This window comes from Lytechinus variegatus, chromosome 12 (genome assembly GCF_018143015.1).
Source record: "Lytechinus variegatus isolate NC3 chromosome 12, Lvar_3.0, whole genome shotgun sequence".
Lineage (NCBI taxonomy): Eukaryota > Metazoa > Echinodermata > Echinoidea > Temnopleuroida > Toxopneustidae > Lytechinus > Lytechinus variegatus.
The window spans coordinates 16,555,923-16,578,325 of NC_054751.1; the positions used below are offsets into that span (position 1 = coordinate 16,555,923).

The following is a 22,403-nucleotide window of genomic DNA, read 5'->3' on the forward strand; positions in this document are numbered from 1 at the left end:
ACACGACCTCCGATTACAAGGCGAGAGTGCCATAGTTATATTGTACATTTAAAAAAATCCATTACTAATGTCAACCTCATTAAAAAGTTGACGACTTCTTTGTATTTCATTTAAGATTTATATCCCATTCATACCTAGACTTAGATTATTCCTGTTAACCATGGCTGTGGAAAGCCTTATGCTAAAAAAAAGGTACTGAGTCTGACCTAAAAATGAAAAGTTGAAGAATCGCAATAAATATGATAGCCAATGATATGTTTTGAGGTCGGCCCTGGGCCAGCAAAGATAATAATCATTTGTTAGATGGAGAGCTTGGGTTGACCTAGATGTTGTGACCTGATTATGTGGTTTTCATGGCAACAGAAGATGGCTGTAAATGCAGGATCTGAAAGAGCCAGACCCAAGGCTGGTCTGAACCTGGAGGATGGTGTGAAATGGATACAAGATGATGAAATTTTATATGTGAAACGGTTTATATACTGCTTGCATTTGGAGTAGCAAGTGTTAGTGAGTGATTGTTTATTACAGTAAGATACTATTAGAGCCTACAAACACATAATTCTCTGATTGAATGACTTTCACTCTCATACATTATTTTGGGCTCATTAAAGTTGACAAAGTGTATTGAAACCACAAAAGATAACTCTCAAGTGGATTATTCTAGGTGTACTGCTAAAATGCCACACATATGCAAATACATAGCAAATTAGTAACAATACATTTCCTTGAATTTTATTTTTCATTTGATTTGTCTCCCTCTGTAGGCAATTGTTGTTTGCAATGTCACCTACAATGCTCCTCCAGGATCTGAACCACCACCATCAGGTGGAGCCAAGGGAGGAGGTGGAGGAGAAGCCTCTGCAGGAGCTGTGCAGGAGGAAGGAGAAGAAGGTAGGCCCGATATCTGTTTATACTACCTAGCAGCATCTCAGCAGTGTGTGTGTGTGGGGGGGGGGGGGATGAGACGGTCATACAGGCTCAGACATTGTGTGATTTCACTTCTATAAAGTTTTGTAATTTTTAACCTTTGTTCCCACTGCTGCACGATGTATGATATCGCAATGAGTTGAGGTACATATGGGCTTGAAGGTCATGCCTCAAAAATTATCCCTCCAAATATAAAAAAACCCATAAAGGTGGTTGCCCCTGAATTTTATTATATGCGGTAAATTGTATTGAAAATGAAATATAAAAGAGTTTGAAAAAAGTAGGCCTACTGAAGATTGATTTCACATTGAATATTCAATTCATCTGCCATTAAGCTGCCTCTTATACCCTTTTTCATTAAATTATTCTTCATTACCTTGATAACCCAACCCCACATCCCTCATAGTACCCATCTCTTTCTTTTAACTAGGTGATGTTGAGGGTGGGGTGACTGGCAGCGATGAAGCTAATGGTGGTGGTGAGTTTGCCTAAAAGGCTAACACCATACATGTATGTGTACATTTTCACCCACCTCCCACCCACACACCACTCCATAATGTGTGTTCAAGAATCTTTTCTTTAGCTATACATCGAATCACATATAAAAGCCGTCAACACAAAGGGCTTATTCGCCTCAATTCAAGACTTGCCACTGCCCCAGCAGTTTGACCCAGGTTTGAGTGCCCATGAATCTACAAAATTGCATTTCAAAATATATTTTTCTAAGCGTTCCATGTTTGTGTTTTGAAAGGCATTTTCTGCCTGATGACAAATGGCTTGAACGCAACCACATTTTATGCTAATCATTTTTGAAAACATAGGCACTTAAACACATCCCTTGGCCCTGTTGCATAAAAGTTACTATTGAATAACTTTACAATCCGATGGTAACTTCCATGATATCCTTGATTCTGATTGGCTGCAGAGCATCGTTACCATGGTAGTTACCATTGGATGGCAAAGTTACTATAATAGTAACTTTTATGCAGGGGGGGCCTTGTCACATGTTATCTTCCATTATCTCTGATATTTACCCTAACAACCATCCCTTGTGTCCCAATCTGTTTCTGTTTTCTAGGAGATGAAGATGGTGGTGGCGTTATGGATGCCGGTGGTGATGATGGAGGCGATGACGATGGTGGTGATGACGATGCACCAGGAGGCGGAGGAGGAGGAGGAGGTGGAGGCATTGGAGGCCTCAAGTAAGTTTCATTTGAATTTTGTTGATATTATTGTACTGTTGGCTAACAACGTTTCTTGAGTTTTCATAAAATTACATAAGAAAATGATCAGAGTAATCGTAGAGGTAAATATAAGAATCCTGACTCAATCAAGATTTGATAACCTCAAATGAATTATCCTTTCAAGAAAGAACAGTCTTATTCTTTGTGTGTTTCAATTTTGATCTTCTCTTTTGTAAAAATGTTAGTACATCAGTTTCTTTTCTTTGGGTATCAAAAGACAAAACTAAATCAAAACTAAAATAAAAAGACAAAACCGGTGTGTTGGCTCAGTTGGTAGAGCGTCTGTCTCACAACCAGATGGTTAGGAGTTCAAATCCCGACCGCGTCAGACCAAAAGACATTAAAAGATGGGAGTTGCTACTACCCTGTTTGGCATTCAACAATTTAAAGGGATAGAGTCTCGTCGATCTGCCGGGCCCACAGTCAATTGGGCAAAACAAATTTTCGGGGTATTTCATTTCTGATGTCCATTTCGAACAATAAAATATAGATTGAGATTTAGATTGGATTAAAAATATCTCTTGATGGAACCACCATACTGAAAAAAGACTAAGTGAATAATTTCACATTATGTAAATAATTTTCAATTTGTAAATAAAAGCTGATATATCCTAAATCCCTTGTTTTAATGGATGATACCCATTCATGTCAATATTATACAGACGATACAGGGCTACTGTATGTTCTCTCCTTGATCAAATACCTGTCAATATTTAGCTCTCATCAAACAAAACACACATGGGCAATACCCTTTCCTTCATTAACCCTCCAGGACTAATTAGATTGTTATCAGAGTCTTTGTTTAGCCAGTAGTCCATCATGTATGTGCAAAACATGTATGTATAGAGCTGTGTACTATTCAACATATCATTAAAGGGAAAGTTCACCCTGAAGAAAACTTTGTTGTAAAAATAGCAAGAAAAAATAATAAAAAATATTGGTGAAGGTTTGAGGAAAATCCGTTAAAGAGTAAGAAAGTTATTAGAGTTCAAAATTTTGGATTTGTGACGTCATATACGAGCAGCTGCCCCATGTGTTATGTAATATAAAATGTATGAATTTCAAATTTTGTATGGTTCCTGATGACTTAATTTTGTTTTCTTTTCATGATCTGGTGTGAAATGATTTGTCTATTGATATACAAAAGTTACAGTGAAAACCATTTTCAATTTTCTGAGAAAATGACATTTCATTGATTTTTTACCATTCGCTATGTAGGAATCGTGCTCGCATATGACGTCACAAATCAAATAGTTGAAATTCTAATAACTTTTTAATTATTTGATGAATTTTTCTCAAACCTTCGGCAATATTTTTTATTATTTTTCTGCTATTTTTACAATAAACTTCCCCTTTACCCCCTTCCTACGTGTATGAATCTGCTTTTAATAAAATCCAGCTGATTACAGATGTAAAGCTGCTGAAAAAATGCTGCAAATTTATTATGTAGAAGATTTTCTATGGTTGACTCTGCCCAGTCCTGACTCTATGTATATGTATAGCATTGGAGACGTAAAATGCTTTTTTTTAACCTTGATAAAAAAAGATTCTGTATTCAGAATAAGGATCATAAAGCATTTAGTTATTGTTCAATTCATGCAATTTTGGTGTTTGGTTCAAAGGCATTGCCATATATAGTTTGTTTTCCTTGATTAATTCTTGGATTAGTTATTAAGTTTTTTTTCCTCTGCTAATGGATCATTCATTAATGATTCATCACTGAAGATGATGTGTGTGACATAATATTCCATTCATACATGAAATTTTAAGCTACAAAAGGTAAACTGAAAATGTAGCTGCAGAGTTGAGTTTAAATGTAGTTCCGTTCTAATGTAATCTAATATAGAAAAAAAAATACATGGTGGCAAATACATTTCTGAAGATGATGGTAAGTTTTACACCTTTTAACCTAAGATACATAATTTTTTGAAGTTCTGTTGTGAATAGGACTTGACTTGCAGTATATTGCACCTTGAGAGATATTATAAGATAATCATCTCAACCCCTTTTCTGTTTTATAATACCAATGAAAGTGATATTATTGAACTATTTGATTATCTATGATGTCAGAGTGTCACAATCTTCTTATACATCATGGGTTTAAATCCGCAAACTCTATTACCTAGAATGCCACATTTTTATAACAACTTTTTCTGATATTCACCAAAATATTGACATTGAAAATGTTTTGTAAAGGTTTGTATCAAGATTTATCGATAGAGCTCATGTACCTACATGTACTGTATGACAGGAACCCAACCAACGTTGGAAATACATAAGGGCAACGGGTGATTTCACCCTCATGCTAGCCCAAATTGCCCCTTAATTTCTCCCAAATTCATGCTTTTGGGCGACCACCCTTTCGAGAGTCATCCCATGATCTGCCACAAACAGTGTTCAAGAATTTTTAGAAAATCAATATTCTATTAATGACAGAATAGTATTTGCTTTTACTGCCTAATTGCTTATTACCCCTAAAAAGTAGCCCTTAAAAATAAAAAAAATAGCCCTCATATTCTTTAATTACCCCAATGTTGAATGAAGATAGCCCATAAAATATATATGAATCATTTCCTACCCTGAAACCAACTATATGATTGACCTTCTGGAAGGACCATTCCCTTTAAAGATGTGCATTTTTATAATTTCCTTAGGCGCAAGAAGAAGAGTCGCTCCAAACTTTCCAAGAAACCCCAAGACTTCCAGGTGAGGATCAAGGTCTGGGAAGCACGTCAGCTGGCCGGAGGTAACATTCACCCAGTCTGTAAAGTGACCGTCTCTAATCAGACCAAGATGACCAGGGTCAAGAAGTCCACCAACAGACCTTACTTTGATGAGGTAAGTCAGGATAATGAGGCTTATCATGATGCTAGTTATAATAATCATGTTTTAGTTGATATTGATAATTGTAATGATGATTATAATATTGATAATAATACTGTTAATGATATTCATAATTTTATTTTAAAAAATGATAGTAGTAATGATAATGATTATGATATTGCTACACACTACTACTGCTGCTTCTGCTGCTGCTACTCCTACTACTACTGATGATAATGATCATAGGGAATACAAGTGCATAATAATTGAGGTAGCTCTCTAAGCCTTCTACAATTCATTAGACAAAATGTGTATTGATTATATAACAAGAAAATTATTACAAAGACAGTGAGATAATTAATCAATTGTCACGTTGTGTACCACATGCCAATTCTTAAAATTCATTGAAATAAAACAAATAGGCACACACAATAACCATACAATACATCATATCGATCGTTCTGCCTTTTGGAAATAACAAAATTTAATCAAATAAGACAGTATAATGGGGTATAGGGAAAAGCTGAATGATTGAAAGTACTACTAGTATTTATGTCTGACTCAAAGATAATTGACGAATGACCAGAGCTATTCCTTTGGGATAGATTAATATGTCATGTGGATGGCTCTTTAATTGATGCCTCTTCCCACTTGAGAATTATGGAGATGGTATGAAATTATTTTGTTTCATTAGTGCCATTTTCCGACAGGTTTCTAGGATATAAAAATGAAATAAAATCTTTACTGTAATAAAGATGTTCAAGGGAGACAAAGGAGATTGAAGAGCCTCCTTGAAATAAAATCTCTCATCCATGCCTGAACCGACCTAAATGTAGATAGTATAGGATAGTCCAGTTCACCCTTTGATGTAATTAATCCATTAGGGATTTTGTTTCCGGCTTTCCTGGAATGAGGTTCAGTCATCCATATCAGAAGTGATCTCTTTTGTAGGATGCTAGGAAGTTAATCATCCTTCATGACTTGGACATAATTCTGGACGATTTGACACAATCGTTAGCCATTCTGGACGTAATTACTTGACTTTGTCTGAACTTTAATTCACCCTCTGACATAATTTTACCTTCGAGATGTGTGTCCAGCTTTCCTGGATTGAGAATCTATGATCCATGTCTTCAGTGACCTATATGTATATTCAAATTGTAGGATTTAAAGAAGTTACTTATTTTAAGTTATCGGATTCACATTGATTGGCAAGTTAGGGTGTTTGTGTTTAAAGGGGGGGGGGGGGGAGGAGGGTGGAAGGGGTATTGGCTTTTATTAGTTTGACATTTGTGGGAAACAGAGACCAATATGCCTCAAACCTGAATGGGGGTGAGGGGAGTTGGTGGATGTTTGACAATGTTCAATTCTTAATTGTTTTGGTATATAACACATCACCATAATGGTCAGAATTATTGACTAATTAGATTATGAGCTTTTTAAGAAAAAACGAGCTTCCCTAATTGATAATGTCCACTGACTGTCGACACAGCATTCAGTCTGCATCAGGTGGAGATGTGTGTCTCGGGGGAGGGGGGTCATTCTCTTAAAGGTCAAGTCCACCTCAGAAAAATGTTGATTTGAATCAATAGAGAAAAATCGGACAAGCACAAAGCTGAAAATTTCATCAAAATCGGATGTAAAATAAGAAAGTAATGACATTTCAAAGTTTCGCTTATTTTCAACAAAATAGTTACATGAACGAGCCAGTTCATCCAAATGAGAGAGTCAAAAAAGTCACTCACTCACTATTTCTTTTGTTTTTTTTATTGTTTTAATTATACAATATTTCAATTTTTACGACTTTGATGATTAGGACCTCCTTGCCTGAAGCACGAAATGTTAAAATAATGTAATTCCACGTGTTCAAGGAGGAATGAAACTTCATTTCACATGACAATGACGAGAAAATAAAAAAATTTCACATTTCATATAATAAAATACAAAAGAAATAGTGAGTGAGTGACGTCATCCACTCTCTCATTTGGATGTAACTGGCTCGTTCATATAACTATTTTGTTGAAAATAAGCGAAACTTTAAAATGCCATAACTTTCTTATTTTACAACTGATTTTGACGAAATTTTCAGTGTTATGCTTGTTGAATTGTTCTCTTTTTATTCAAATCAAGTTTTTGTTGGGGTGGACTTGTCCTTTAATTATTGTGGCAGCGGTGGGATATATCATACATAAACCAGTATAAATGCATGGGATACATTTTTTGACAAGCACTTGCAATTATTAGAATATTAAAAGAAGCTTTCTTTGTTCATATTTTCAATATTAGTTTCCCATTAAGACTTAACAAGTATTTGGATCAGCTTCCTCAGAATGAGTTTCATCCATTCTAAACTAACAATGGTCAAGATTATAGGATGCCAAAAATTATCAAACCAGGAATGTAGGTTATATTTTTTCTATACCAGTGGTCTTTGGATTCGGTTCCTTTCATCCGTGACCACCCCAACAGTGATGTCGGATATCAAGTTATTTTAATTAAACCATAGGATACCAATCTTGACCAGTGTTATGTGTTCATTTGCAGTTCCCTCCTGCCATTGTACATCCAATAAAAGTTAATAGACCATGCTGGTTCACTGGCTTGATTTATACTCTGGAAGAAAATTTGTTAATTAGGAGATTTTATGAAAGTCTACCCTGCTTTTAAGAATGCTTGGTTACACTGTTTTCACATTGACACTGATGAAAACCTATGACTTTGAAATTAAGGTGAATGGAAGACAATGCCACATTTAAATGTTCATGGACACAGGCGGATCCAGGATTTTCCAAAAGGGGCGCACATTTTTCTGAGGAAAAATTTTACAAGAAAAAAGAAAAATAGAAGAAAAGTTTTAATCCAAAATTAAGGATATCGCATCCCAGAAAAAAATGGGGGGGGGGGCATTTTTACATTGCACATTTTAATTTTGTTTCTCAAAGGAGGGGGGGGGGGTACAGGCCAGTTTTATGTGCCCCCCTGGATCTGCCAGTGCATGGACAGTTATCAAAGTAGATAATTTGCTCAGTTGTCGTACTGCCTGAAATGCGCAAACATTTCTTTAACAGTTACTGTAGGTAGGGCTACATAAATCAATTGTCAAGAAATTCAGAGAAAGTGGAAGGGGACAAAGGAACAACAGAAATTAAGATTACAAATTAAAATGAAAAGTGAAAATAAAATAAAAATATTTAGAAAAAGATCGTATCTAGCGATCTGCCCACATGCTATTGCTTTTCAGTTCATGGAGTTCAATTAAGGATGAGATATGAATGATGAGGTTTGGATAATCCTAAATCCAATTTTGCATGCATCACATGCTTTATGACAAGTTCCTTGACAGCATGCTAAGTCTTGCAAACACTGGCATTAATAACCCGCCCCAGTTTAAGAGCCTTGTGAAGACAAAGAAATGCATTTTGATACTTTAATCAAATTTATATAGGATTGTAATAAGACTATTAAAGATCATGTTTGCTTGGTTTTTGAAGATATTAGTAGAGTTAAAGAGCTACATGTAAGATGCTCAGTGATATTCAATTTGTTCTGTTGTACATGTATAATTTGTAAGTAATTATGTTTGTGTTCTCCTTTTCCCACTCATTCCTGTAGGTATTTTTCTACAATTTCCACATGAGCCCTGCCGAGCTTTTTGATGAAGTAGTCAACTTCCAAGTAAGTCATTTTAATTTTGTGAGCACTGAAAAGTATTTTATATTTTTCAAGTTATGTGATAATTTTCACCTTTGATGGTATATTTGACAAGAATTTCCAACATTGACATATTGAGTGAATGAGTTGATCATATGATTGTTACATGAAACAAATTTTCATGTGGGCAAGGAGTGATATTGCTCCAAAATAATAATGAAAATAAATAAAATAGCTTGTTCTCAAATCATGGCACAAATATAAATAGCCCTGTACTAGAAAATAATTTGGGCAATTTCGCCAAAATAGATAGCAACCGAAAATACATGTAGTTTCCTCTGCTCAATTTTATGTTAAAACATTGGCAAATATTGAGTTGCAAAATTATGTCCTACCGTGGTATTCTCAATAACTGTAATTAAGTTCATGATATACAGTGGGCGGTCTTTATTGACCCATCGTGGGAAGGGTGCGTGATGTGTAAACGGAGCGAGCAGTCAAGTTCCTGACACGGTGTGAGATCATTTACATACCAGCAAAACGGCATCAGGTTTCCAACTCATTAATTGATGGAAAATGATGAGATTTAAAACAAGAGTGTCGAGGGAAGATGCATCGAAGGACAGACAGGTTATGAGACCAGCATCTTTTCTACAATTGACATTGATCCTATTTTTTAGATTTGAAATAAATGTATAGAATAGATTAGGAAAATTTGGTTTGAAATTTTATACATGAAACAATGTCATTTTCGTCTATTTTTTGTAATTTCTACTTTGTGATAACCTGTCTGTACTAAACCCATCATTTGATGATATCCTGCTGTGTTTCATTGAGATGAACCAGTGTTTAATATAGTAAGTGTGTTCACACCTCCTCCATCAGGAAAATACCTGTCAATTATGAGAACTTTTTCAGGCTTCAAAATACATAATAAATAATATGTTTTTATATTTATGGACTTGAGCCAGATAAAATTATTATAATTGTAATCCTGCAGCAAGACTTTTGCATTCTTATATTAAATCATTTACATCAACAGCTACACCGTCTTCTTGCCTTTCATCAAAAGTTGTCTTTGTAATTTTCTTTCAAAGTGATATTATCCCATGACTTTGGATAAAAGGCTCAAAAGTTCTTTCTAATTGTGGATATTGTTTGGAGATATTGCAAGTACTTTGCTTCCAAACTCTCCCAAATATTTGGTATTTTTCTGATTTGGGCTGGTTGTGATACTGTTTGAGAAAATTTTAGGGCCAGGTTTCACAAAATGTCTTCGATAAATTACAAATCTGAAAGAACAATTCCAATTGGTTCTTGGTCTGTATTTTTAACAAAGTGTGCATGCCACGACGATCCTAAATGGCCATTGCTCTTTAGGACTTGATCAGAGACATTTGTGTTACATGTATGTACAGAGCTCAAGTATTTTTCCTGATTGGGTAGGTGTGAAATTATCTTGTGATAAATGTCCCAGTAGAGTGACCATCATAGAGCTAAACACTGTTGGGGGTCTCTTATTAGGTCAAATTTTGATGGAGAGATGAAAGGCTTTATTTCGCCAATTTGTTTTGGATGTTGCAATATTGCACTTAAGTCATGAAATAAATTTATATCTGGCATTCCTATTGTTATACAGCGCCATATCAACATTGCAAGTCCCCAATACGCATACATGTACATGTATTTCATTGGCTGAAAGTCAAGTTAGGTTTGATTTTAGGAAATGCGATTGATCATAACTATTTCTGCAATGGGACCCTGATCTTTCAAACAGAGGGTCATAGGTTCGCTTCCAAACCATGGCGCATTATCCATCAGCAGGAAAACTACCCACACTGTGCTGCACCTGACCCAGGTGATGTGAATGGGTACCCTGCAGGGTTAATTCCCTGAATGCACTGAGCTCTGGTGATGGTAGCTATGGCTAAATCTGGGGTAATAATAGAAAGTGCTTTGCATCCTCAGTCAAAATGTGCTATCTTAAAGTTACAAAGACCGACCCTTGTTCAATTTTGAATAGAGTATGCTTATTAAATATTAAATACAAATTATTCATTTGATTGCACTCAATATTAAATAGAAGCACACACTGCATATAAACTGGATCTTTATCATGATTCCTTCAACATGATGATATTAATTTTACTACTGTTATACTTCTTGAAAATTTACTTAATTCTTAAATCCCTGTGTTCTTTTTATGGGAACCAGCTGATTTCAGTAAGCAATAGCTTAATTATGATTAAGCATGAAATAAGATCCTTTCCCATAAGTAATTTCACTTGTAAAAAATTAATTACATATCAAAGTCATAGAATACATTATGTACCAACACATCCTGTTTCAGCTATAACTGGAAATGATCTATGAACATGCAGATACTTTTATCTGCAAGGTTTTTAATGAGGTTATAGGCTTGGCAGGAAGATACTGGTTTATTCCCAGGAAGTAAAGTGATCCTTCTCATATCGCTTGATAATTCTCGTCACCTTGTTGGCATACTTCAGTAGAACTCTGGGTAGAGTAACAGAATGACTTGTTCGCATTCTATTTTAGGTTAATTGTTAACCCTTAGTTATAGCCACATATATTTATATATACACTGGCATGTTGTATTATTGTACTGTATTTATTTTTCTGGCAAGTAAAATGTTTAGACGTACATGTACCAGAATTTTTTTTGTTGCTCTTTTTAATTGATTTATGAAAAAAATAAAGCCATAAAACTCAATTTGTTTTACTAAATGTCAAGTAATATTAAACAGATCATAAAAATGATAAAAATTTAATGAATTTTTGTTTTTATTAAAACAAATGACAGTATGATTTAAGAATTGCTGGCCTTTTATTCTGTACTGTGATGTAGCTTTGTTGAAGTAATTTTTTATACTGAAATCCTGTACTGTCAAGTAATGCATAATTCTTGATATGCTCAGTCACATTGGTATATTAAGATAATTTATTGGGCAAGAGTTTAATGTTGTATTTAAATGTATACCCATATCAGTTAAAAATACTTGTTCTGTGTTTTCACATCAAACCTAATCACCCCAAAACCTTGTGATCCATGATATACATCTTTTTCCATGAACGCAGGTATTCAATTCCCGTCAGCTGCGTAGTGACGCCCTGATCGGCGACTTCAAGCTCGATGTCGGTTCCATCTATGAGGAGGAAGATCACAACATCGCCAACAAATGGCTGCTCCTGTCCAATGCTGATGATGCCAATGCTGGAGCTAAGGGATACCTCCTCGTTAGCATGGGTGTGCTAGGATCAGGAGATGAAGCTCCTGTAAGTCACTGATGACGACGATGATGATGATTATGATAATGACAAAGATGGTGGTGATATGAATAATAATGAAGATCAAATGCTGGGGCTAAGGACTACCTCCTTGTTAGCATGGATGTGCTAGGATCATGAGATGAAGCTCCTGTAAATCAGTGATGATGATGGTGGTGGTTGAAGTGGTGGTGGTGATGATGAATAATATGATGATGATGGTGGCGGTGGTGATGATGATGGTGGTGGTGGTGGTGGTGGTGATGATGATGATGATGATGATGATGGTGATGGTGGTGGTGGTGGTGGTGGTGGTGGTGATGATGATGATGATTATGATGATGACGACGATGACAACATGTGTGGTGATTATGTCATTAGTGATGATTAGTTGAAAAGGAAATCTTTTCTCTACAAAATACAAAATTGTTAGAGACCTGAGGATAATTGCATATAAAGAGCCTGTAAATCTAAGGAAGTTCTCATTCTGATTGACCACTATGGAATGGTATGTTTGTATTACAGGTGTTCAAGAAAGCAGATGAAGCAAATGACATTGAAACAAATTTGTTGAGACCTGCTGGTATGTCTCTCCGTAAAGGAATGTTCATAGTGAAGGCTTACCATGCTGAAGATGTTCCACAGAGTAAGTCCTAGGGTTGATTTAAGTCATCCTTTGACAAAATGCATTGTTTTTTATTTTACCTAAAACTTTTGCCTGTTTTTATGTTGGGATAAAGCAAACTTTTTATGTTTAAATAATTCCCAGTTTGACTGCAATTTACAATTTTACTTTTTTAAATTCAAATATAATTACTTGTCATCAGGATAGCAAAATGAAAAGACAATTGGAATTCAAAATTTGTGAGAGCTCAGTCAGTAGAGCGGGGGTTTCGGATTATTCCGATGACCCGGGTTCGATTCCCAATCGTTGCACTAGTGCCCTTTGGTAAGGCATTTACATCCTCATTACCAGGTCCCTCAGAGAGGACCTTAAGCCTTTGGTCCTCTGGTTGCTCTCTTACAAGCATTCTTTTTTAGCAATCAGGTAAAATGTCGCTACCGTTTACCATTTACCATGTTTTAGGACATGAAATGAGAATATGAATTTTGCACATTATCAGGGCTCAGTCACATGCTAAGGTAAGAAAAAACACCAAAACTCAAAAGTAATAGAATGATATTAGGAGTATGTAATTGGTAAGCAGGATTTATTAGTGAGTCATAACTGGCATTTTCATATATCTTTATTATCTTTTTCTTCTTCAGTGGACCCTGGATTCTTTGAAGGTGTAAAGAAGTTCTTTGGTGGAGGTGATGGTGAACAGAAGGAACTTGTAGATCCATACCTCATCGTTGGATTTGCTGGAAAGAAGGTATATTTTATTGATAAAATAGCTTTTCATTTCTCGCTGGCTAGGATACCGATAGGTGTATTATGGTGGATTTTGTGAACAAAAATATGTAATATGAAAAGTTACTAATGAACTAATAGTTTTTCTATAGTTTCGAGTCTGAGTAATGTTTTTATCTGGATAGATGTCATCATAATCTTCTGTCTACTTTGTAGTCATAGTAATATTGTTTGCTATTTTGATCATGTGATATTAAGAATACAATTTAAAAAAAAACATGCCATACACTGATATTATTTCCCTGTACCTGTATGTATACTCTACATAATTTCATCGATTTTAAACCATTTTTTTATACAATAGCTGTAAGGTTGTTAATCTCTTTGTTGAAAGGCGCAGAACTCTGGGGCCGATTGCACGAAAGGGTCTTTGCAAGGACCGTCTTTCGTGTCGCCCATCTTTTATGATGCGCGCTGTGAAACGCATTTTAAATAAATTACCTGCAAACATATTTCATTTGTCCGTTAAAATTAACAAAACATTTGTTTATAAAATGATGTGATATATCATGAAATTGTATAAAATTTGATTTAAAAGCAAGCTAACAAATCTTATTCTTTATCATAAATTTCAGAAACACCCCGCTTATAGCGTATCATAAAAGATGGGCGACACGAAAGATGGTCCTTGGAAAGACCCTTTCGTGCAATCGGCCCCTGAACACAACGAACCTCCTGCCGTAGGGCTGCATTAGAACAGTTTTGACATATAAATACTTTCATCAAATGTGAATTCATGTTCTAAGAAATATGATTATTTGATCTCTATTTTACACAAAATTTCCCGGAATCTTTTCAAAAATTTCTTAGTAAATTAGTTTGATATGATTGTTGCATAGATTAGAATTGAATTATTCATCATTGTAGTGAGTATATAATGTAAGACTGCAAATCATAGTATTGCATCCTGGATGGGGATGCTGGGTTGTCTTGAGGTACTGTAGGTCTGTAGATGGTGTTTACATTTCAAGTAATTGTGGATTAGAACCTTTAAAGTGATTAATATTTGTTGAATTCAATCCAATCCATAGATCCAGTCATCTGTAAAACAGTGTGATCAGAACCCACAATGGAATGAAGAAATCCGTCTTCCAATTCGGGTGAGTCATCTATTCATTTCCTATTCCATTTGCTCTTTCATCATCATCATCAAGAGTATTGTCTTGAAATGTGACATCTGTCCAAGTTTCAGCAAGTCATCTATTGTCATTCGAATGAAAAGATAGGCAATTCTAGTCGTCATGAATTATTGCTGTTTATCTTTAATAACACATATTACATTTACATAAACACTTTATATCTAAATTTGTAAGCATCGTTTCTGGTTGAAGAAAGCAAATTGCTTCACTCCAAGATGAAATATTTTTTTATTGCAAGATATTGCTACATGTAGACATCAATGTTAGATTCATAGAATTCCTGTAACATTTGTATGACATTTGTATGAATGAAAACCTGTCTAGAGATACATTAAAGTAACATTGCATGTTTCCATATTTATTTTTCAGTTCCCATCCATGTGTGAACGTCTCAAACTCCAACTGAGGGACTGGTAGGTATTTCATTCATTTGCTTCCTTCTCTTTTGGAGGAAATGTTCACATAATACTAAATAGGTTCATTATTGCGGATTGAAATAATCGCTAGAGGGTATTCATTTGTCTCGCAATCTACTATGGTCAACAAGGAAATTCGTGATCACTCTCGCAAAAAGTGTTCACTGGCTTTCTAGGAAATTCGTGATCACTCTCGCAAAAAGTGTTCACTAGCTTACAAGTTCACGAGCTTTCGAGTGCCGCTGCAACTCTTTATCAAGTGACACGGATTGTCCGATATCGTACTGTATTTATATTAACCTCCAAGACCGTACGCACAAACGCGAGAATAGGTGGGCACTGATCCGTTGTGTGATTGGTCAGGAGTTATGCAAATAAGCCGGGGGTATATGCAAATACGCCGTGGGTCGGCAATATGCAAATGAGACCAAAATTGGCGGGCTCGCTAGTTTCCCGTGGGCGGGGGTTGACTGGCTGAGCGGTCCCTCGATCGGGGCCGGGAACGATCGGGTCGGCGTGCACTGCCAGGTAAGGGGGTATTGTGCTGTCGGATGGTTCGCATCCAGAAATCGGGGATGTCGATCCCGCTGTCTCTGTTGAAATTGTTAGGACAAAGACGTATACTAATAGCCTCCTTAATCCTGCGTGTATACCAATGTCTTTCTTTGGCAATGCAATGTACACCCTCCCAATCTGGGTGGTGTTGCTTCTCCCAAGCATGTTCTGCCACCGCGGATGTGTCGGTTCGCTGTAACCGAACATCGCGCTTGTGTTCAGAAATGCGTTCAACTATCGGTCAGGCTGTCTCTCCGATGTAAGACCCGTCACATCCCTGGCAAGGAATGTTGTATACTACGCCATCACGTCTGTGATCAGGGATAGGGTCTTTGGGGCGTACAAGCTGTTTGCGTAAGGTGGTGTCCGAGCGGAAAACCGTTCGGATACCGTGACCTTCTAATCGGCGTTTAAGTTGTTGTGAAAGGCCATCTATGTATGGCAAGACTGTACAAGTCTTGAAAACCTTCTGATCCCTTGGTGATTTTTTCTTGAAAGTATTCTTGATAAAACGGCGTGGGTAGCCGTTACTGTATAAGGCTCCACGTATGTGTGCTCTTTCTTATGGGAGTTCAGGCGGGTGAGTTATAATACGTGCTGCTCTGTCGAACAGACATTTAACAAGACCCTTCTTGACCGATTTGTTGTGATGAGAATCATATGGTATGTATTGGTCTGTATGAGTGGGCATGCGGTAGACGGAGGTGGAAAGTTTCCCGCCCTCGTTTCTTTGGACTAGCGTGTCAAGGAATGCTAATTTCCCTCCTTGTTCAGTCTCCAGAGTGAACTGGATGGACGGTTGCTGGCTGTTCATGTATGCAAGTAGGCTGTCTGCTTCGGAATTATTTACAATTATGAAAGTGTCATCGACGTATCTCTTCCAAATCCGCCCGCGGATGTGGAAGGACACTTGGGCAAAGCGTTCTGTTCAAATCCTTCCATATATAGGTTAGCCACAACCGCTGAGACTGGGCTACCCATTGCTGCTCCTTCTGTTTGCTCATAGAAAGAGCCTCTGTACAGAAAATATGTGGATCTGAGGACGAACTCGAGGAGTTCGACTATTTGTTCAGGCATAAGTGTGGTACGTTCTGATAATGTGGGGTCGGATTGCATGCGTTGCAGGGCCGTACTGCATGCGCCCTCTATCGGTACGTTAGTGAAGAGGGAGACTACATCAAAAGAGATCATGGATTCTTGTTTGTTAATTGTCTGCTGCGATGTGAATTCTGCGAATTCACTGGAGTTGGTAACCGTGTGTTCTGAGCAGTTAGTGAGAGGGGACAGGATGTCCGCCAGGTACTTTGATAGGTTATAGGCAAATGAACCTATGCATGAAACTATTGGTCTGAGAGGTATCCCGGGTTTGTGTATTTTGGGCAACCCGTATATTCTAGGTGGCTGTTTCTGTGTGGGCTTTATCTTTTTGTATGTAGCCTCATCTAGAACTTTGTCTTTCTTTAGTACCAGTAACGTACTGGTCAGTTTGCGACATTCGATCTGTGGGGTCTTTCTTTAGCATTTTATACGGACCAGAGCTCAGAAGCTCGGTCATTTTGTCTTCGTAGGAGGTACTATCTAGAATGATTGTGGCACTACCCTTATCCGCAGGAAGGATTGTGATGCTATCATCATTCTTGAGTATTGTTCTCGCGTTTGTGCGTACGGTCTTGGAGGTTAATATAAATACAGTACGATATCGGACAATCCGTGTCACTTGATAAAGAGTTGCAGCGGCACTCGAAAGCTCGTGAACTTGTAAGCTAGTGAACACTTTTTGCGAGAGTGATCACGAATTTCCTAGAAAGCCAGTTAACACTTTTTGCGAGAGTGATCACGAATTTCCTTGTTGACCATAGTAGATTGCGAGACAAATGAATACCCTGTAGCGATTAATGTTCACATACATTGATTAAAGCATATACCTGCCAAAAATTCCTAATAAATTGGAATATTTCCATTTTGATGTAAAGAAAATTGCTTTTTTAGACCTTTCTGTTCCAATTTCTGTGAAAATTTTCTGCTCTATTGAATAAGAAATTTGAGAATGTTCCTATTTTGTTTTATTTTTATTTTTTAATTCATTTGTTATAATGTATTTCATGGCTGTCAGTGTTAGCAGGTATGATACAGAAGCCATCTTATTTATTTTGTCCCTAAGGAGGCTTCAAATGGTGAAGTGAACATCCATGTAACTTTTAGATCTGATATTGATCATGGAAATTTATGTGTTGCATACATCTCACAACATGATTTACATATTAAAGTCAAGCTGAAATCTATCCCTGTATCTACAGTCAGTCAATTTATGTTTATTAGTCTGGTGAAATATACACTTTGTGATGATGCTCCAATTGGGCGATTCCATGCTAGAAAAATCAGCCATTTTCACAACATTTTGCAGCCTGCTGTCCAAACGAACAAAGAACTTCAGTTTGCTTTGTGGTAATATTAAAGTTCTACTGGGAAGACATGCAAAAAACTGACAACCAACAAAAATATGTTGTTTCATAGGTGAAAATTAGAGCTTAAAATGTTGCGTGTTGCAGAAATGTCCCGTACGACATACATTTTCACCTATAATATACCCATAATCATTTTTCGGTGTTTGTTATTAGTTTTTCACATGACTACCCACTATAGCTTTATCATTGAAGCAACAGAATATTTTATTGCAAAAGCATTCGGCTAGGAAACTAGAAATTGTCAAAATGTCCCATACGACACGTATGGAATCGCCCAATTGATTCATGATTCTTAATTGAGCCTGTTTTCACAACAGTTCTTAATTTTGTATTCTTTGATTGTTAGATTGATGGTTGATGACATGTTGTGAGAGTTTTATATTATGAGTGCTTGTGCATTGTTGCGATTTGATTTACAGGGATCGTCTATCAAGTGATGACTATATTGGAACTGCCTTCCTAGATCTATCTTCCATGTCAAGCCCAGGAGAAGAAGGTTGGTCTAAAATTTGTTTTAAATCATTAACTCAACAATTTTCAAACCCTGTAAATTATTCTTATAATCAAACTCAGTTTTTAATTCTACTGTACTCTAAATAAGAATTTGAGTCCACATTTCTGTGGAAAGCTAGATTTCATCTTACATGTACTTTGTTTATTTTCATGACATTGATCATTTTCCAAATATAACTCTTTGTAACTCATTTTCTCATATTTGACCTTTTCTTTTCATTTCATGATAAAATTACTCTTTTTATAATCGTTTTTCACGGCATGATTGAAATATTGAGAATAAGATAGCGAGTGGCACTCTTTAATAGTGTGGTGTACGCTATTAAGTTAGTGTTAACCGAACCAAGGCAATATAAAATACCACTTTACAAAGTCTATGGAAAATATCAAATCTGTTAGATTGTGCAACTCTGATTTCAAAGTGATTTTTACACTAATTTTCATTCACTTTTCTTCATTTTCACCAAACCCCTCTTTTCAACTTTCCCTCCATCAAACCATTTTGCATGTCTGTTCATTTCAATCATGTGATACCAATGATACCCATCATGTGACTGATCACATGATCAGTGTTGTTTGGAGGTAACAATGCCATTGAAGAGGAGGAGTTAGAGGGTCAGGCACCGGATGACTCTGCAGTGGTAGGAGGGGGAGGAAGAGGGGATGAATTAATAACGTTAACAGCAGGAGATGGAGATGGTATGGAGTAAATAATTCCACTTGCTTGACTTAAAAAAAAAAATCCTGCTCCAAATATCCAACTTTCCAATCCCTTTTCATCCCATTTCCCCTGTGGCAAATGCTCATGTAAGGGAAGTGTTTCATGAAGCACATTTTCAGTGGGTTTCACTGACATGTCTGCTCTCAGCCAGTCACATGCAAGGATTCCCATCGCTTATAACATAGTCAGGGAATTTCAGAGGGATATTGTTCCATGAAACATATCCCTGAATGTTTTTATCAAGTGTCGATAAGAGTGATACATTACAGAATTTAAGATTGAAGAAAAAACAAACAAGCAAAATCCATCAGATTCTTCAACTTCTAAAAATTCATACCTGATTGACTTTTAAAAATAATATTGCACTGCATTTTCAATCTAAAATGGTGTGGGATGGTGTGTTGTTATATCACCTTTTTTCTCTCTCTTTTGGGGAATTTTTTATCCTGTTTTAATGTTTCCTCCTTTTTGGGGGGGCAAACAGGTATAATTTTGTTCCTTTTTTTGGTGTCGTTGGGAGGGTAATTACAGATCAAAATGTTTTCACAAATTACAGTTATCCTCCCCTTTTTACCTCTCTTTATATATTTTACCTATTTTAGAGTTCCGAAGCCCTTGACCAAGTCTGAGCAGCATGATTATGTATTGATTTTTTTTTTAATGAAAGGTAGATTTGCAAAAAAAATCAGCAAATCTGATATTAAAGTAGAAATGATATTTCATAAATTTTCCCAAATGGTAGCAGACAAAGTTTAGATTATATGAAAAGGAAAATGTATGAATTTAACCTGAATGATAAAACGGTTATGCATGAAGTAAGTTTTCTATGGCCCGTATTCTGAAGTCGGGTTTAACTAAAACCATGGTCTGACTCTGTGCTAAAATTATGGGGAGCCAAAAAAAATCTGTTTATATTGTATATGTGTTATGTTAACTAGTTTGTTTCCTTTTTCTTTCATAATGAATAAAATAGATTCAGAATACTTCACTTATCATTCCCGGACAATTATGAACATTTTGAGTGCCAGTTGAGTTAATGAAGTGAATGTGTACTGTATTTGTGCCCCAATTGGCTCTCCATAGTTAAACCACAACTTTAAACCAGGGTTTAATTTAAACCGAGTTCAGAATACTGGCCTATGCCTTTAAAAGAAAGTGTACATGTATGTACAGGCATCTCTGTATTTCCTAGTATTAGAGTTAAAAGTCAACTAAAATATTTAGATATGAGTAACTTACAGTATGATATTATACAAACATTCTGGTTGTATTGTGGTTTGCATGTGGAAAAAGGACATCCGGGTCACATTACACATTATTTTTCATTTGATGAACATATAGGATTTATTGCAACCCATAATGATTTTATAGGGCAATTAGATTAGATGATTAAAGTTTATGTTTTTCCTCTGTCTGTTAGCATTAGATAAATCTCACTGCTGCCTATCAACTTTGTCTGTTAAATAACCATGACAGATTCAGTCAAATCCTGCTTCTCTGGAAGATTTTTGCATGGCAATGTTATCATATTAGCTTTTGTTGAAATACAGGAAGTTGGTGGTCCCCGTTCAAATTCTGAGTATTCAATAGTCGAGAGATTAACCCTTAAACTAGTTACATTGCCATTGTAAGAGATTTTTGTATATGGAGTACAGTGTACTGCAGCAATATATACATTTTTAAATTTCAGTGTTTTGGATATAATATCTAGGTGAATGAAGAAACTTCCACAGTCCAAATTTGGTGGGAACTGGTCCATGCGGTCCGGAGATATGGTCGCATTAATATATTTTTTTTGCCACATTGAAATCCGTGTGATTTGGCCTGGTTCCAAACAATAATGATTCTTGATAATTCACACTGATTTCGGTGGGGGTAATTAGGGGGGTTTGTGTGGCCATAATTTGGACCACTATGAACTGAAATAAATTTGATGTGTGGGCGATTTTCATCATGTACTTTCCAAAATGAGGTCATAAAAATGCTGAAATGTGAAGAAAAAGGGAAAAAAGTTTTAATTTAGTATTCTACTATATGGTTTAAAATGCTGAGGATTTAACAATGAAGGTGACAAGCTTAGATCATTTCCATCATATTAAGCTATATTTTTTTCATGCAATCCTGCAATGAGGTAGGTGAATATTACAATTTTAGTTTTGAGACTTTTCTGATTGTGATGTCTCCCAATTTGAATTGATAACTTTCATTCAAATTAAAATACTAAAGACACCACTGAAAATCAGTGAAGTGCTGAGAAAGGTAATGATAGAAGCTATCTAAAATATTTATGAGTTGATTAGAACTAATTAAAAAAAAACTAAAATGACTCCTGCAATGTATATCTTATTCTCCATATGGCACTTGTAGATTTCGTAAATAACTATTTCCGTGCTTACATGTGCATCGGCTTTTGTTTCAGAACCAAAAGCCGATGCAGAATGGGCTTTTGATTTATATTGCACTGCGTCTACATGCTGTCACATCTCGCGGTGCAGAAACCTGAAAACCAACAATATACGTCATAATACAGACAACGGATTCCTGCGCTTATAAGTACATAATAATGGTAAATTAAATAAAATGCGCACCAATTGCCGATGCTTTCTGTATACATATAGAAAAAAAGCTGACTCTGCATAGGCTCGCGGTTCTGAACCTACATGTACTACTTTGGTGGTGCAAAATTGCCGATTCTGCACCAAGAGCCGATGCAAGTAAATCATGTTTACACACAACAAAAAAGACGATTCTGCATCGGCTTGCGGTTCAGCCAATGCAGGGTGTAAATACGGTAAGAATGGCACTTGTAGATATTGTGAATAACTTAAAGTTTATTTCAGGATGTGTATGATGAAATGAACATGGCATTCTTGTTACTGTCATCCTGTAATATACATTGACATGCACCTGTTGATTCAAATGTTTACCTTAAATACCACCTGTTACTTTGCCAGTGTTTTTTCATGGAAGATGAATTGATGTACAATGAGAATCTACCATTTCCCCAAACAGCTGTTTGCCTACCAGATTTCTATTTAAATTCAATACAGCATATAGCATTTGTTATTGCAGTTTTGACATTTATTTTATTTGTTTTTACTTTTGTATGGATAGTAATAGTAACAACAATAATAATGATTCAAAATAAGTAAAACATTTATATATGCCTATGATGACACAAAGAAAGAAGAAAGAAAGTAAAAAAAAAACTTAAAATCCATATCAGATACATTAATGCTATTGTTCA

At 36.0% G+C, this 22,403-nt stretch overlaps 1 protein-coding gene across 1 annotated transcript in view; it reads left to right on the top strand.

Moving 5' to 3' along the window:
* LOC121425408 (myoferlin-like) overlaps positions 1–22,403 on the top strand; it is a 127,976-nt gene that overhangs the window by 25,043 nt on the left and 80,530 nt on the right. The window contains 10 exon segments of the mRNA XM_041621453.1: positions 765–891; positions 2,006–2,129; positions 4,826–5,009; positions 8,607–8,669; positions 11,745–11,942; positions 12,459–12,579; positions 13,203–13,309; positions 14,379–14,447; positions 14,856–14,899; positions 18,342–18,418. Coding sequence (XP_041477387.1) covers positions 765–891; positions 2,006–2,129; positions 4,826–5,009; positions 8,607–8,669; positions 11,745–11,942; positions 12,459–12,579; positions 13,203–13,309; positions 14,379–14,447; positions 14,856–14,899; positions 18,342–18,418 — 1,114 coding nt within the window.